This window comes from Cynocephalus volans, chromosome 8 (assembly GCF_027409185.1).
Source record: "Cynocephalus volans isolate mCynVol1 chromosome 8, mCynVol1.pri, whole genome shotgun sequence".
Lineage (NCBI taxonomy): Eukaryota > Metazoa > Chordata > Mammalia > Dermoptera > Cynocephalidae > Cynocephalus > Cynocephalus volans.
This window is the reverse complement of record NC_084467.1, coordinates 28,318,670-28,335,790: the sequence shown is the minus strand read 5'-3', so window position 1 is coordinate 28,335,790 and position 17,121 is coordinate 28,318,670. Positions and strand designations below refer to the sequence as shown.

At 47.2% G+C, this 17,121-nt stretch overlaps 1 protein-coding gene across 2 annotated transcripts in view; it reads left to right on the top strand.

Moving 5' to 3' along the window:
* KIAA0319L (KIAA0319 like) overlaps positions 1-15,587 on the top strand; it is an 85,642-nt gene extending 70,055 nt beyond the window's left edge. For both annotated transcript variants that reach the window (XM_063104340.1, XM_063104341.1), the window contains exons 14-21: positions 950-1,101; positions 1,462-1,600; positions 3,089-3,248; positions 7,237-7,379; positions 8,214-8,336; positions 8,909-8,999; positions 10,062-10,153; positions 14,268-15,587. In XM_063104340.1, coding sequence (XP_062960410.1) covers positions 950-1,101; positions 1,462-1,600; positions 3,089-3,248; positions 7,237-7,379; positions 8,214-8,336; positions 8,909-8,999; positions 10,062-10,153; positions 14,268-14,455 — 1,088 coding nt within the window. In that variant the 3' untranslated portion in view covers positions 14,456-15,587. The remainder of the gene's footprint in view (positions 1-949; positions 1,102-1,461; positions 1,601-3,088; positions 3,249-7,236; positions 7,380-8,213; positions 8,337-8,908; positions 9,000-10,061; positions 10,154-14,267) is intronic.
* The last annotated feature ends 1,534 nt before the right edge of the window (positions 15,588-17,121 follow it).

Sequence of the window (17,121 nt, the reverse complement as noted above, 5' to 3'; positions counted from 1 at the left end):
TAAGGGCAGCTGTTATTTGCTTTTCTAAAACAACCTTTAAGTGAAAGTGACTGTAAGGTGAATTTAACTTCCATCCCTCCTTCTCCCCCAACCCAGCTTTTCTTTCTTACTTTCACAACTGAATAGGGAAAGAATTAGAGGTTTTTTTCTTTGCGTTTTTATTTTGCCCCTGTGCTGCCTGAGATTTCTGACTCTCCCGCTAGCTACAGTGACACCTGCTGTCAGACTTTAGAATGACTGTGCCGCACTGCAGCTGCCTGTGCCTGCCCTGTGAGCCTGCAGGCTGGGGCCAGCTGGAAGCAGTTGATTGGCCTTGCCCTGGTTTGCAGGCATAGTGACCATTGAGGGCCTTAGGAGAGGGCCGGCCATAAGCTGATAGTGGGACAAACCATCAGATATGCAGGGGACCTCCAGATATAGTATACTGAGCTGAGTAAATACTGAATATATGTTCAAGTAAACAAAGCTTCAGGTGGGGCCAGGATAAGAGAGGTCTTTCTCCTTTTTCTCTTGTTAAGGGCCAAGGAAGGAACCAAAAAAGATATTCAAAGAATAATGTTTCAAGATATTTTAAAGGAGAATTTGAGATATCAGCTGAATGAAACCTATATTCCAAGGCTTTAAGCCACTTTGGGCCTTTGTTTTCTATCATCATTTACCTCCAAAGTATTCCTTTTGGGAAGGCTACTGTGAGAATACAAGAGGAAAGCATGCTTGTCCCCTCTGTTGTATGTTGTCAGGAGAACATTTCTCTGGGTAGGACTGGCGCCTCAGATGTCCAGCACTGGTGGCTTTATGTCTGTACTGTTGGTTGCTGGCATGGACAGGCACTTAAGACAGTTATCCATTTAAGATGCTCTTGATGCTTAATTTCCCCATAAGCATCACGAAGAAGCATTCTTTCTTTTCCAAAAATGTCATATTATTTCAATGATTTCTCTTTGGTTAGAAATTAACAAACCACCTATAGCCAAGATAACTGGGAATGTGGTGATTACCTTGCCCATGAACACAGCAGAGTTGGATGGCTCCAAGTCCTCAGATGACAAGGCAATAGTCAGCTACCTCTGGACTCGAGATGAGGGGAGTCCGGCAGCAGGGGTAAGTGTGCCAGGAGCAGGAGAGCTGCACAAGGTTTAAATGGTGACATGGAGAGAGGATCAGGAATCAAACAGTCCAGTATCTGATTTAACCCAGTGGCCCCTTGTATCAAATCTGAATTCTTCTCTGAAATTTAGGGAGGTTAAATGACTTGCTTGGGGTCATTCTGCAAGCTAGTGTGGCACAGAATGGGTTTCTCTCCCTGATCCTGGCAGCCACAGGCTGCAATGCTATTACGATCAGGAGCTGCCAAGGTTGAAACAGTCCAGCCCAGAGGGGCTTAGTTATGGCAGAAGCAGCAGCAGACTCCAAGGAGTGGTATTTTGTTCTCCAACAGAGCCATGTTGTTTAATCCTACAGGAGGTGTTAAATCATTCTGACCATCATCCTATCCTCTTTCTTTCCAATCTGGTCGAGGGAACCTACACATTTCACCTGAAAGTGACTGATGCAAAGGGTGAGAGTGACACAGACCGGACCACTGTGGAGGTGAAACCTGGTGAGTTCATTTAGTGATGAGATAGAGTGGAATTGCTGCATCAGCCAATCATGGTCCCTATCCTGAGACCCCTTCCCCCACAGCCTGGATGACAGAGCCAGATGGCATGTCCAGCTTTTTAAAAAAACCTAAAAAACCCCAAGCTGAGAAATCTGTTCCAACAATACCCCTCTTACCCACGCAGGATTATAGACCTCTCCCTACTTATCTCAGATGGAGAAACTGAAACTCAGAGAGGGCAGGGCTTGCTCAGTGTCACACAGCAGTTGTGTCAGAGCCAGGCCTTTGTGTCCTTAGTCCAGCAGTTCCTCCTCTACATGTGACTGATGAGAGAGGGCCCAGGGTGCTTTGGGAATCTAAGCAGAGGAATAGCTTGAGTCATGACATCTCCTTTGCACCCAGATGCAGAAAACAACTTATTTTTATAAGCTGAGCCTCAGGCTTTATCTGACAACGAAGGGAAGGTAAAGTAAGTAGGGTCCTTTACACTTTTCATATTTGCAGAAATAAAATTTATTTCTTAAATAAAGCCATGTTTTTGTTTTGCTTTGAGGCTAATTTGGTAATAGGGAGGAACTGAGTATCGAGGTGGGATAGAGTTTTATAAATTCCTGAGCTTCTGTTGAGAAGATATTAACTTTAAACCTACTCTGTATTGTCTAGGCCAGGCTCATGCGTGGATGTCTTAGATGGGAAGGGATTTGGGGAGGTCTTCTAGGCCTTGTCCTGCCTCTAGGGAGGACAACAGCTGAGACACTATAAAGTGTCTTCTGTGTTTAAAGTCAGATCACAGACAGTCTACTAAATATGTAAATTATATATCAGAACAGGCAAATGGTGCACCCAAGTATGTGAATAAGTTATTCTGAACATCAGCTTTAACTTCCAAATGAAGAATATTTTTTAGGACATATTCAAAAGGAAAGCACAATAGTCTCACAATTGTAAAATGATAGTGCAGCTTTGATGTTTCTTGGCTGCCTGGATCTTCTTTGTGTTTACTGTGTTTAAAGCTGTAGGGACAGGTGCTTTCCCATTACTGAGAAGATTGTTGAGATGGACATTTTTCCTCTCAGTGTTGTAGACAAAGTACAGCAAGTCACTGGAAATTGGATCTGAGTCAGGAAAGATTGCTTGATACCCCCACTTGGCCTGGAGAGCTCAGCAATGCCAACTGGGCAGAGGCTTTTAAAACAAACACTCAAGTGTTTCTCTCTTCCCCACTCCCTTCACTAAGCCTCTGTTGCCTCACTGTTTCAGCCTTATCCTAGCACAGGTGTGGGGATTCTCAGGTTGGTATAGAAACCAGGCATGCTGTGGAAACTTTCCAAGCCAGCCCCAAATTGCTGTATCAGGAATTCAGTATTGTTTCTTTCCATCTGAAGGAGGTCTGAATGCTCTGACTACTTTTTTGCCAAGCACAGTCAGTGGCAGGTCTGTGTTAACTCACCTGCTTCTAAAGCCATGACTGATCCACATGCTTTCCAGATCCCAGGAAAAACAACCTGGTGGAGATCATCTTGGATGTCAACGTCAGTCAGCTAACTGAGAGGCTGAAGGGGATGTTCATCCGCCAGATTGGGGTCCTCCTGGGGGTGCTGGATTCCGACATCATTGTGCAAAAGATTCAGCCGTACACGGAGCAGAGGTAGCTGGGTGATGAATGGGGGGAGAAAAGGAAAGACCAGGGGCCCCCTGGGCTTCTTGACTGAGCTGAGAAATAGTGTGGATAGATAGGGAAGGGTGGGTGCTCTAACTAGGAGCCACTCACAGTGTCTGTTTCTGTAATGAACTCTTATAGTACAGGTCATGTGCTCCACACTGGGCACTGCAGCAGGGCACTGGGGTACAAGGTCAGAGGAGGTACATTATCTTTGAAGGCCATACCCTAATAGGGGAGATAACCAAGAAAGCATGTAACATTAGTGCAGGGTGGATTTGACACAAAGTGTGACATTGTGGAAACACAGAGGCAGGGCAGTTCATTCTTTCAGGAGGGCTGGGGTAGAGAAACATCCAAAGATTTTCCGAAAGCAGGAAAACTTGCATAGGAGGACGAGGAGGACATTCAGAACAGGGGAACAACATGAGCAGTGGCCCTGTCAGGTGAAAGTGCAGGGTTTCTTCTTGCAGAAGTCATTTGGTGCAGAGGTTATGGGCCCCAGAATGTGGTAGATCAAGCTGGCTGTGGAGACCGAGAACAGTTATATTCAAGCCAAGGAGTTTAGTTTTAATAGTTTGGGTAGGAGGACCTAAGTTAGTTTGTTTTATGGGTGTGAAGTTTTTGTTTGGTTGGTTTTTAAAGCAAGGAAATTCCATAGTTAGATTTTTTTTTTAAAAAAATAGAGGTAAGTAGTATGGAGGCTAGACTAAAATAGGGAGAGACCAAAGGCTGAGAGACCAATCAGGAAGCTTCTGGATTTGTCCAGTAAAAAGGTGATAAAACCTGAATTCAGGCAGCAGCAGAAGAGGAAAAGATTTGAAAGAAATTCAGAAGTAAATCAACAGGATGTGGCCCTTTGGGAAGGAAGGTGAGTGAGGCATTGCTGGTGAGGCTGGTGTTTTGGATGCCTGGATAGATGGTGCAGCCGTTCATTGAGATTAGGGAGGCAAAAGAAACCAGCTTCAACTATTGAATTTGGGGTGTCTTATGGTTTATGTGGGGAGATGTTCCATCAGATAGTTGCAAGTCTAGGCTGGAACTTGGGGTGGAAGGAAGAGCCACAGATAGGGAGTCACCAACAAACAGGCAGAAGTCAAAGCCATGACTATGGATGAGTCACACTGGAGAAGAGTCAAGAGAGGTGAGGACAGAACTCTGTGGGACTCCAATATTTAAGGAGGAGGCAGAGAAACAAGAAGTTGCAAAGGAAACTAAGAAACAGCAGTGAGAGAGGTGGGAGGAAAACAGGTGGGAGTGGTCTACAGGAAGTTAAGGGATGATCTGGCAGTGGGGGCTGCCAGAGGATTTAGACGCTACAGGGACAGAGGTGTGAGCACACAAAAGAGGCCTTTGGGTTTATCACTAGTAGATCATCAGAACTATAGTGAAAGCATTGGAAGTTGGAGGCAGATGACAGATTTCATGGTTTGAGGATGCAGAGAGGGTAAGAATAACACCTCTTTGAAGAAGCTGGTGCTGAAAATAATATGGGAGATAGGATTGAAAGAACACCTTTTAAAGGCAGAGAATACTTGCACATTTGTATAGACTGAGGGTAAAGTGCAGAGGAAAAGGGAGTGGGTAGGTAATAAATGGGGGCAGGTCTTGGGGACTGGCCATGGGTATAGTAGGAGCATCCTTTTCTCTGGAGACAGGAGGAGAGGAAGGAGATATGCTGTTTTGGGTAGATTTAGAGGTAAGAGGATGAAATCTGAAGTGTCGGTACCAGCATCCTGTGCTTTGTCTGTGAGCCTGGACGTGAGGCCCTCCACTTCGAGGAGGTAGGAGTGAGGGGCAAAACCTGAGGAAAGTGGCAAAGGGTGGGAGCAGCCCCAGGAAAGGAGGCTGGCTTTGAGCAATGCTTGGATCTCGGCCAAGGCTGGAGTCACGAGGTGAGAGCATGGTTCCTGCTCTAGCTGCACAATACCACTACCTGGAGCCTTTCTGAACTTCGTTACCCAGCCTCAACCCCTGAGGTTATGATTCAGTGGTCTGGAGTGGGGCCTGGACACCTAAAATTTAAAATCTCCTTAGGTGAATTTGATACACAATAAGGGTTTACTGAATCAGAGATACCATGATTGGGACTGTTTTTTTGTTTTGTATTCTAAGCTATGCTTAGTACCCTGGGAGTAGAAACAGGGCGAATGGCTGCTTGGATTGATCCAAGTTGGTGGGAATTGGTTGGGTAGAAGCAGCAGAAAGATGTTAGCAAAGAGTGCTGGTAAGAGTGTTGTTGGCAGGTTTGGTCAGACTTGCTATCACTGCATAAGAGGCATGAGGAAGAGAGAAGCATCTGGATTTTTCTGGGTTTCTGGGTTGGACTGCTTTGACTTAGTTGAGTAATTCTGGAGGGGCATGTGATTGGAAGAAGATAGTATATTGCAGTGGGAAAAAGCATGGGTCTTACACTAGACAGACCTGGCTTCTGAGCCTGCACCACTAGTGTTAGCTCTGTGACAGTAAGCAAGTTACTTCACCTCTCTGAACCTGTTTTACCTCCTGTGAAAATGCTAGTACCTATTTTTTTAATTGTTATTGAGGATTACATAAGATAATGTTTGCATAATCCCTAACACATAATGTTCAATTAATGGTTATTACTGTGAGTTTATTTTGAGACATGTTGGATTTGAGGTGTCTATGGAAGATCTGGGGTGGATATTCTCACAAGCATTTGCAGATATAGATTGGTCTCTCAAGAGAAACATGGGGAGAAGAGAAAAAAATCTGAGCGTTATTGTTATATAGATAGAAATTAAAACTGTAAGAATGGATTAGGTAACTGGGAGAAAATAACAGGAAATAGACCACAAATCTTTTATGTTAAAGATTTGTTTCTTGATTCTGGACTTTATAATGCCCTTGTTAGCCTCACTGTCTAGCAAACTTTTAGAAATCTATGATAGTGCCACACAGATTTTTTTTTTTTTGGTGGCTGGCCAGTATGGGGATCCAAACCCTTGACCTTGGTGTTACAACACCACACTCTAACCAATAAGCTATCTGGCCAACCCTCACAAATTGTTATGTCATGCCACACATAGAAAATTATACTATTTATATGGTGCCTTGGGATAAATAGACAAGGCTACTTATACTGGAAGCAGCTGGTCCAGGGCCTCTGGGATACTCAGGTCCTTCCCAGCCACCCTGCATGCTGAGGGATTCAACATCTTGGGCACACCTGTGAACCCAGTGTGACCCACTGATTGGCAAAGTTCAGTTTATGAAACTAATATGGAGCTCAAGAAGCAGGCTACCAAAAGTTAAGGCTCAGGCACAGAGAACAGATTATATGCTTTCCAAATGTGAGTTCAATCATGGTCTTTCTTGGACAGAAATTGACAATCAGAAAGCAAACAGATTCTGGACATGGAGTAATAGGATTTCACATAAGCCACACTGTCATGTAGGGTCTTTTTGCTGTCATAGTAACAAGCATTTTGGCTCTGTTTTGACCTGTGGATAATCTTTGATGCTGTCTGACAATTTACATTCTACGAAGCATTGTGGTTTGTCTTGCAACTAACCCAGGCACAAACTCAGCAGCACTACCATCTTGCTGTGAAAATGCTGACCACAGGGATGTAGCCTTAATCTAATACCTATTAGTTTTCTCATCCTCCAGTTAGCTGTTTGGAATGGGTCCTCTTGTTAGCTGGGGCAGCAGCATAAGACATTTTTAAAAGAATAGGCGTTGGAGTCAGACGTAACAGGGTTGGGATCTGGCTATGTCATAATTAACTGTGTGACCTTGGGCAAGTTACTTAACCCCTCTGAGCCCCAGTGTTGGCCTTTGTAAAATGGAGATGACACTGATAACACCTTTCTCACTGGCTTGCTGTGACAGAATACATGTAACACTCAGCACAGTGACTGGCACAAACAGAATGTACTTAGCAAATGGTAGCTACTGCTGTTGTTGTCATGGATAGCTTCAGCTCATTCCTACTGTTGCATGTCTCTGCAGCACCAAGATGGTATTTTTTATTCAAAACGAGCCTCCCCACCAGATCTTCAAAGGCCATGAGGTGGCAGCAATGCTCAAGAGTGAGCTGCGGAAACAAAAGGCAGACTTTCTGATTTTTGGAGCCCTGGAAATCAGTACTGTCAGTGAGTGATTCTGGGAAGTTGGGAGCAAGAGCCTGCTCAGTGCCTGCAGCTCGCCTGTATCTCCTTTTCTCTGGGAACATGGACATAATCATTTTCCTGCATTCCCATTATCTTGAAAGAGTCCCAATTCATCACAGGGCTTCTTAACCTGGGGACCTGGAATAGTATTCAGGGGGGCTGTGAGCTTGAATGGGAAAAAATTACATCTTTAATTTCCTTAATCCCTGACTGAAGTTCATTATCTCCTTCAATTATGAAGGTGAGCAACAAACTTCGGTAGTATTAACAGAACCTGTCACTTTGAGGCAATAGAAATCACAAGTAATTTTGTATCACATTACATGACAAAATATCATTTTTAATCATCATCCTTCAAAATTACAATGGCCGTTAGACCCACTTCTAGATCTTGTTACTTAATGTATTAATAAAGACACATACATAATATTATTTCAAAAATCTGTGTTCTTAAATATTTCAAAAACATGTCCAATGTAATTGCTTTCCTCTGTAATACTAATACTGTATATATTTTATTATTGCAGTTACATTATTCTGAGAAGGGGGTGTATGGCACATAAAAGATTAAGAATTGTTGCTATAGAGAAACAACAAGGGAGGACAGACTGGAACTGTCTTTCTAGCAGCCTTTCTAACTGCACCAGTTTTATCCAACAGTGATATTTTGGCAACGTGCCCGAGCTGTCAAAGCTCTTGGGTCATTTCACTGCACAGCATTAAGCAGGGGTGCCTTAGTTCCCTCACTGGGCTGCATGCTGCTTGTCCCCCTGGCTCTGACTCTTGTTGACTTTTTCCCTTTCCCGCCACCTTCAGCGTGTCAGTTGAACTGTTCTGACCATGGCCACTGTGATTCATTCACCAAACGTTGTATCTGTGACCCTTTTTGGATGGAGAATTTCATCAAGGTGCAGCTGAGGGATGGAGACAGCAACTGTGGTGAGTTTCCTGTGCGGCACTGTGCCAGGTGGCTTGGCACTGAATGTGGCTCTGCACTGAGTGGGTGGGTGTTGGTGTTTCTGAGGCAGATGAGCAGGCAAGGATTTGTGTATTTTCTGTTTGCAGAGGACTTTTACTTCCTTCCTCCACACTTGCTCAAGTTAGAGGAAAACTCTAAAGCAGTCGTGTAAGGAGACCCAAGCTTGAATCAGACCAACTGCAAACTGCAACTAAATGTGATCAGCTGCAGGGCTTCCTGTGTTTTTTGAGGGCCTGTATGCTACAGCCTAATGGAAGCCCTCGTTTCCCTCTCTTATAGCTCTTTTCAGCCTGCCCCACTACTACGGGGTCTCAGGGCTTGCTTGGAGCAGGGACCAGAAAGCAGGGACGTTTCAAAAGGTTTAAAGCTTCAACTGCCCTTAACTCCAGGGTCTCACTGGACCTGAGGTCCCTGGGGGCCCTGGAGCATTCATGTCTACAGAGTGAAGCCACCTCCTGCCCGAGCCAGGGTAGCCCGTACTGTTCTCTAGCTTCTTTCTGCACAGCCCTCACTGTTTTGATTTTCTTGGCAGAGTGGAGCGTCTTATATGTTATCATTGCTACCTTTGTCATTGTTGTTGCCTTGGGAATCCTGTCATGGACTGTGGTCTGTTGTTGTAAGAGGTAAGATGGATTTTCCTTTGAAGTTCACTTGGGCTTCTCATTGTATTTAGCACCTTCCACATGGAAGGACTGTGCTGGGTCTCCAGTCATTTAAAGTGAGTGGTTTGGCCTACCCATGGCGTTTGCAGAAAGGCTTCTCTCTCTCAAACGCTCCTGAGGGCAGGAGCACACTCCTGCAGTCAAATGGCTGTCACTGCAGTGATTTGGAACCTCGGAACATGGCTGGGGCAGGTAAGGAGGTAGGTGGGTGGGCCTGGGGTGTGGCCTGGATCACGAGTCTAAGGTGTATGTACTTTAATACTCCACAGCTCAGCCTCACCACTTAACACGTGAGTTCTTAAATCTGCCTTCCTTTCTAGTTGGGATTCACTTGTATACATGGGTTCACACAATTGTAGACTTAGGTTAGTGATGATTAAATGCTCTTGGTTTTTCATTTGAGTCTTCCTATCTACACTTATAATAAATGGTTACATCTATGATATGTTTTTGTTATTAATAATAAGTATGATTTCTGTGTTTACTCTGTGCCTTAACATTTTGCAGGTAATATCTTCTTTAATACACATCAGGACATTTTCCTGTCTTACAGATAATGAAACTTAGGCTCAGGAAAATTGTATCACTTCTTTGAGGATACAGTTAATAAGTGACAGAGCTGAGATTCAACCTACAATAAAACCTTTAGAAAATTAAAGGAATTTTTTAAAGCTCCCACCGACCTAAGATAACTACCATTAACAACTGTGGTGGTGTAATGCTTCCCTCCTCCCATGCCCCTCAAGCAGAGGGTTTTGTTTTCTTTACATTTTTAACCAATTATTCATTCGTTGCTGCTGTGGAGTGGTGGTCCATGATAAGATGGTTATAACTCCCTTGCCTTTTCCCAGAATCGGTGAGGAACAAATCACAGGTGCCACCTTCCGTGGCTGAGAAGTGAGGAGAGACACTCCTCCCATTAGGCAGCCCCCCAAGACAGGGCCCTGCATGCACATCTGGCTCTCTTCCTGAGCCTCATACAGAACTTCTTTCCTGAATAAAGGAGAGGATCGTGTTTTTTAGGCAAAAAGGAAAACCCAAGAGGAAAAGCAAGTACAAGATCCTGGATGCCACAGATCAGGAAAGCCTGGAGCTGAAGCCAACCTCCCGAGCAGGTAGGGGGCCTGGGAGCTGGGGGCCTCTAGGTCTGTGCACTCTCTCTGTGAGAGCCACCATCACTCCTAAATGTGGTGCTAACAGCCATTCATGCTAGAAATATTTTGTTCCCGTGTCTGATGAAGACTGAGGGTGGAATTTGCCCTGAGCTATCAGGAGCTACATCCTGGACAAGCTGACTCTAGGGTTCACTTCTCAGTACTCCTTTTACTTTGCAGAGGGGCCAGGCCTCTAGCTTTCCTTCGTCTTCTCATGCCCCTCAGGTTTATTGCCTGGAGTTCAGCTTTCCAAGCTTCCCCATGTGGTCAGGGTCAGGGATGTTGGTCTCTTATTACTGACCAGTATGCCCTTTGCAAGCAGAGATGAGATCAAAGCCAGCACCTACCTGCCAGCTTACCTCCTTCTCGGCCAGCCTTCCTCTTCCATCTTCCCCTCTCCATTATTTGGCAAATCCACAGCCTCCATCATTGTCTCAAGGCAGACAGGAGGGCAGCTTCCCTGCTGGCTCCAGGTGCCTTGGGCTTATCTGCCAGGTGCCTCCCACTGGAAGAATTTCCTACTGCACAAACACTAAGGTAGCTTTGAGTGATGGCGCTGGGAGAGTTAGGGCAGGTAGGGGGCCTCCCTTCCTTGGCTGGCCTCAGTCACCTGGTGAGGTTTCTGCTCATCATGGAGGCCACAGGACAGGTATCGTCTGTTCATGAGAGCTGGATGTTATATAAAAATGTTCCTAAACACTCTGCAAATATAACTATTTTTATATGAGGTATTTATTAAACACCTTTCATCCTTAAAGCTTTGTATTAGGGAGAGGCTTTAGGGGGTGTAATGAGTCCTAAGACACAGCTCTGCCCTCAGAGAATGACAGCCTAGTGAGGGACAAGAACACATGAGAAGAGAGTACACGCTCACAGGCAGTCTGGGCTCTGCACCCAAGCAGCTCGATTAGTAAATCCTGTTGGGTGGGGCTTGAAATGAGCCCCAGGAAACCCGAGAAGTGAGGCATAGCATTCTGCCTGGGAACACTAAGAATGAAGGCCTAGAAGACAAAACACGCCCAATCAGCCCTGCACACAGCAGCCAATCCTGGCTTTGTCATATTACTCTAACCAGGCTTTGCCACTCCTTGAAGTCCTTCAGTGACTTGCTATTCCTAGCACAGAAAGCTAGAACTTTTGGTCTGAGAGACATGGCCTTTGCAAGCTTATGTCAGTTTGCTTTTCTGGGATCTTCCTCCGTGCTGATCCCTCCCTTTTTTGAACATGTTCTGCTAGTTCATATCTCTGTCCAGAAAGTTCTTTCTCATCCCTCCCTTAACCTCCTGAAGCTGTGCTCGTCTTTCTGCCACATGTATTCTAATTTGTTATGTATCTGTCTGTCCCCTTACCAGTCAGTGCAGTCCTCAAGGGCAAGGACTGTATCCTACTCAGCTCTGAATGTGGGCTGAGACCACTGCGGGCCAGGCCCCATGCTGATGCTGGTTGTATCGTGGTGAACCAAACATCCAGACTGCTTTTGTGTAGCATGTGTCAGATGGACATTAAACAAACAAACTCACAAATACATAAAATGTGATCACAAAAGGTCTTTGTAAAGAATAACACTTAAGCTGAGACCCGAAGGATGAGTAGGAGTTAGCCAGGTGAAGACTGCAGGAAATGGCATTCCAGACAGAGGGACAAGGTGGTGAAGTCCCTGCTGCTGGAAGGAGCAGAGGGCGTGTGATGAAGTGGAGGAAGGCGACAGCTGGACAGGAGCAAGGGGTGAGTGGCCTGAGGCCAGGTGGGCAGGCAAGGACTTTGCTGTGGGTTCCTTCTGAGGGCAGTGGGGAGCCACTGATAGTTTGGTAAGGGGATGAACAATATTATTTAATATACATATTAAAAAGACAACTGTGGCTGGCATGTGAGGGAATTGGAGGGGGCATGAATGGGTGAAAGGAGATTAGATAGAATGTCCTTTTGATAGAGAGATGGTGGGATAAAGAGGGGCAGCTAGATTGCAGACACATGTGGATAAAGACTTGATGAGCTTCTGGGATGCTGGCTGAGGGGTGTGAGAGAGACAGAGGTGGAGCACAGTTCCCAGGCTTCTGCTCGAGCGTCTGTGGATTGGGTGGTGGTATTCCCCAAGATGGGAAAGGCTGGAGAAGAAATGTTGGAGAAGATCAAGTGTTTGGTTTAGGACAGTTGCGAATGGAATTGAGGAAATGAGACAGGAAGACTGAAGACAACCAAATTGTGGGAAGTTTTGAACATCTGCCTAACCTAAGGAGTTAAGCCTTTGTCCTGATGGTGATGAGAAGTGACATCTTAAAAGTGCTGGTTTAGGAAAATTAGTCTGGTGACAGCATATAATCTCTTGAAGGGGAGAGATTACAGGGAGGGAGGACAGCAAGGAGAGTTTTGTTCCTTGGAAGAGATGGTGATGGTTCAAACAGCGTGGTGTCAGTGGGACACAGGGACAGGCAAGGTTGAGGCTGACTTCCAGCCCGGGAGACAGAGAATGATAGCGCTGTTGACAGAACCAGGACATCTGGTGCAATGACTGTTTGGGTAAGAGAAGATGAATTAAATTGAACTCAGCAGAACAGTCAGAAATGAAAGTGTAGAAATAGGAATCTTCTACCTGCTGGTGAGGATCAGCAGCACGAAAGTGGGTCACATCCCTTAGGGCAGAATGTGTGGGACGGGAGGAGGGGAGTCATTAGGGAGTGGCCATCAGCGTTTGCTGCTGCAGAGGCCAGAGACTCAGAATTGACAATGACACTGGGGAAGGTACTGGTCACCTAAGAGCTGGAGTAGAGTGCTGAGGGATGGCAGAAGGGGAAGTGCAGGTGATGTAGAAAGACAGGTGGTGAGCGGATGGAGGCCCTATACAAGGCCCTTTTAGAAGTTGAGCAGTGAAAACTGGAAGAGAGGCAGGATGGAGGTTGGAGGGCAAGGGTGTCCTCAGGTGGGGAATTCATGAGCAGATCTGTAGGCAGAGATGCAGAAGACGGGGGGTTGTTGTAGAGCTGGGGTTCCTGAGGAGGAAGGAGGGAGTAGGGGACAAAGGAGAGAAAGGGAGCCATGGAGTTAAGATGCTTCTTCTGAGGAAGGTGGAGAGGAGAAACAGGTGATAGCACCAGGAAGCACTGAGCTGAAGAGGTGAGGTTGGATGGGACCTGATCTCAGTCTGGCAGACTGAGAAAGGGGAGCCAGAGCCACAGGATGGACCAGTGGCATCTAGGTAGCCAGAACCAGGAGTGTGAGACCAGGTGAGGGTCTGCAGGGCCTTTCTGTCATGGCCAGTGTCTAGCTGAGAGAGTCTGCTAGCATTGGCATGGGCTGACAAGGCCAGCAGCACTGGCTCTTGTCCTGGGCTCTGTGGCTTAGCAGGTCCCACCCAAGGCAGAGTCACTAGCGAGCTGAGGAGAATGGGACTCAAGACCATTTTGCATAATGTGTGGCACTGAAGATATTTAGCTTGGAAGAGTAGATTGAGTGGGCATGTGGCGGAGAAAGACAATGTGTGTGGAAGTGAGCCTAAACAGGCAGTGCATGCTGGGAGCCAGGTGAGTCTCAGGGCCAGAAGTGGCCGTGGAGATAGAGCAGCCTGTATGAGCAGGGAGCTCGTGGACACCAAAGGCCCCAGGTGGAGCCTGGGGTGCCTGCCCTCAGGAGACTAGGTTTACCTTCAGCAGCTGTGGTTTTGGGTTTTGTTTTGTTTTTTGTTTTACTAGTCTATTGATTTTTTTCAAAGCCTTCTATTGAAGTATATTAGGTTGAACCATATGAAATTACTGATGTTTGACTTCTTTGACCTATAACAGTGGCAGTTTTATGTAGTTCAACCTAATCTGTACAGAAAACCGTAAGTACAGCTTGACAGGTTTTCATAAGTGAACATACCCAAGTCTGCTCTCCAGTCTGTCCCTCTCTGTGACTCCCCTCAGTGGACTGTTCTAGCCAGCCAGGACTGGGAGAAGGACTAAGAAGGCCTCCTTCCCTGCTGCCCTTGCCAGCCTGGAGAGGGACCATGACCTTCCCCACCCCTTGTTGAGGGCACAGAGTGTGGTTCAAGCCTGGGAACGTTTGTCTCCTGACACTTGGGCTCCTTGTCTTCTTGCAGGCATCAAACTGAAAGGCCCCATGCTGAGCAGCAGCCTAATGCACTCCGAGTCAGAGCTGGACAGCGATGACGCCATCTTCACGTGGCCAGACCGAGAGAAGGGCAAGCTCCTGCATGGGCAGAATGGCTCCATGCCCAATGGGCAGACCCCACTCAAGGCCAGGAGCCCACGGGAGGAGATCTTGTAGCCCTCTGGTCTGTCTCCTCAGGATAAGGGGTTGGCAGTGTCAGGGCCCAGAGCAATGCCAAGCTGGTTCTCCTACCTCCCAAGTCTGCGGGCAGCTGCTCTCCCGGCATCCGCTGGTAACTCCACCCCAACACCCCAACCAGAACTGCTGGTACTTGAATCCAATCATTCTCCAGGAACCCCTGAACGAAGCTGTGAATGAAGAGGTTTCTTCTTTAACCCTGTCTGGTAGGCCCCCAAAATATGTACCCTCACCTCAGGGCCTCCTTTTTCACACACTCCCCTGCCCCAAGGGTGGACACAGCCAACTCCTGGCCTCCTCTCTGGCTCCTATTAACAGTGTCGCTGCTCCCAGAGTGCTGTGTGGCAAGGCCTGCTGTGCTTTCCCCCAACCCCGCACACACACCTGGGCATGGAAGGAAGCACCACCAGCCTCCTAGCTCCAAAGAGCCTGACTGTGGCCGTGTTCTTTGTTCTCTTCTCTGGGGTAGAGTGTGCCTTCTTGGTAGGCCAAGAAGAAGTGGCCTCCCCTCCCCTCGCCATGGATGCTGGGAAGGTAGTGCAGAAACGATGTCTGGCCCCCCTTAGCACTGGAGCCCCCCTCCCTTCTCCCTCTCCTGTCTGGCCTGAGATTAGGGGAGGGCTGGCTGTTTCAGGGATGGCTGCTGGGGCTGTCGGAGCAGCCAGGCTGGACACAGACAGCCTCCCTTCCTCTTCCTCTGACCAGGACTTGCTGCTTCAGGGCTCAGGCCACCACTCTGTTCCCAGAGGAGATGACCATGAACAGACTAGAATGTTGAGGCATGACAGAGAGTGTTTGCGACTGCCCCATTGTGGTCCCTCTCTGCCGCTCATCTGTCCCTTGCACATGTGAGCGAGAGTGAGCGTGTGTGCATTAACTCCTCATAGGGCTCTTGGCTGCTTACAAGGCAACCTTGACGTGTACTGACTTTCAGCTCCTTGGAACAGAGACTTCCTGAATCCCTCTGGCCCTGTCACTGGTTCCTCAGCCATGGGGTCTAGGTGTTGAGGAATGGGAGCTTTGGGGGAATGACTTTTTAAAAAGAAACTTACAGTTTCTACTACTGCACTACTGTCTGTTGTGAGATGATTAAACCTGCTATTTAACTGTGCTTGTCTGCCAGCTGTGCTGCTTCATGCCGCATCTCTCACGTGGGCCACAGGCCCGCCACCTGTACAGCGCTGTGAGGTCATGGCCTCTGGCAGGGAAGTCTCAGGCCTGGCATCAGCACATACGGCCAATGGTACTGGGACCCTGTCTGCTACCGGTGGGTGCAGTGTACTACCTCTGTGACCCCACTGCCACTGCTGCCCTTTGGCTTCTGTTTTTTTTGGTGGCTGGCCCGTGCAGAGATGGAACCCTGGATCTTGGTGTCATCAGCACCGTGCTCTAACCAACTGAGCTAACTGGCCAGCCCTGCCCTTTGGCTTTAAGGGAGAGGAGTTTATGTCCTTTCTTCCCATACCTTTTGTTAACACAAAAATGATTCATGTCCCCCTGTGGCCAAGCTGGGGGACAGAGTGTACTAAAATCCAGGGTGTGGCCTTCAGAATTTATGGCCACTCCTCGTCCCTTTGGGGATCAAGATCAGTAAGGGTTGGCCACATGGCCTCAGCAGCATTCACTGTATGTTGTTAGTGGAGCACTTTGTCGGGCATGTGGAGTAGAAGGGGGCTGGCCTACAGTCTTGGATTCCCAAGGAAGGGAGAGGAAAGGGTTAGCTCTTGTTCTACCAAAGGCCCTGTGCACAAAAACCAACTGCTGGTGGGCAACAGGGGCTGTTTTTACACATTCAGAAGCCAAAGCATAGTGAGATGAAGTGACTCAGACCATGGAGAAGGGGATGGAAGAAGAACTGAGGCCCACAGGGCTTGTGCTTGCTCTGGATCAGTGCTTCTCAGACTTCAGCATGAGAGAACTTGTTAACACAGCAGGTTTCTCATTCAGTAGATCTGGGGTGGGACATCAGAATTTGCCTAACAAGTTTCCAGAGATGCTGATGCTGCTGGTCTGGGGCCCCACTTTGAGAACCTATATTCTAGATGCACATATTCAGTGCAACATGCATAGGAGAAATGAATGAAAGTGAAAGAAGTAAGTTCAGAGAAGGGAGAGCTGGAATCTGCCAAGAGTGTACTCCAAGCTAAGGACAGAATTGCTCAGTTTGCAGGGGCGGGGTGGGGTAGTGATGCTGCCCAAACACAGCTGCAGCAACAGCCCACTGCAGTGGAAGGTGCTCTGGAGAGAGTGACAAGAGGAAAAACAATCGGCCTGCATGCAGCAGAGCCATTAGCAGCATGGGCAGCAGAAACAGTGGAGCTGGGGGCAGGCCAGACTGCATGGCAGCAGATGGGCGGCGAGGTCCTAAGGTCTTGTGTTGGGACTAGCTGTCAAGGATTCAGGAAGGAGCTACAGGACTTGACCACCTACTGGCTGTGTAGGGAGCTTCTTGTTTCTTCTGGGACTCATTTCTCATCTTGTTTCTCTCAGTCACAGCCCACTGAAGGACATACTTTTACCTCATTTTCAGAGATGAGAAAAATATTTTTTCATTCCCTGTCCCAGAAAATGACAAAAATCAGGAACCAATGCTGCTTTCCAGCTTGGAGTCTTGCATTGAGAAGACTGCCATGTCCCTATCGTGT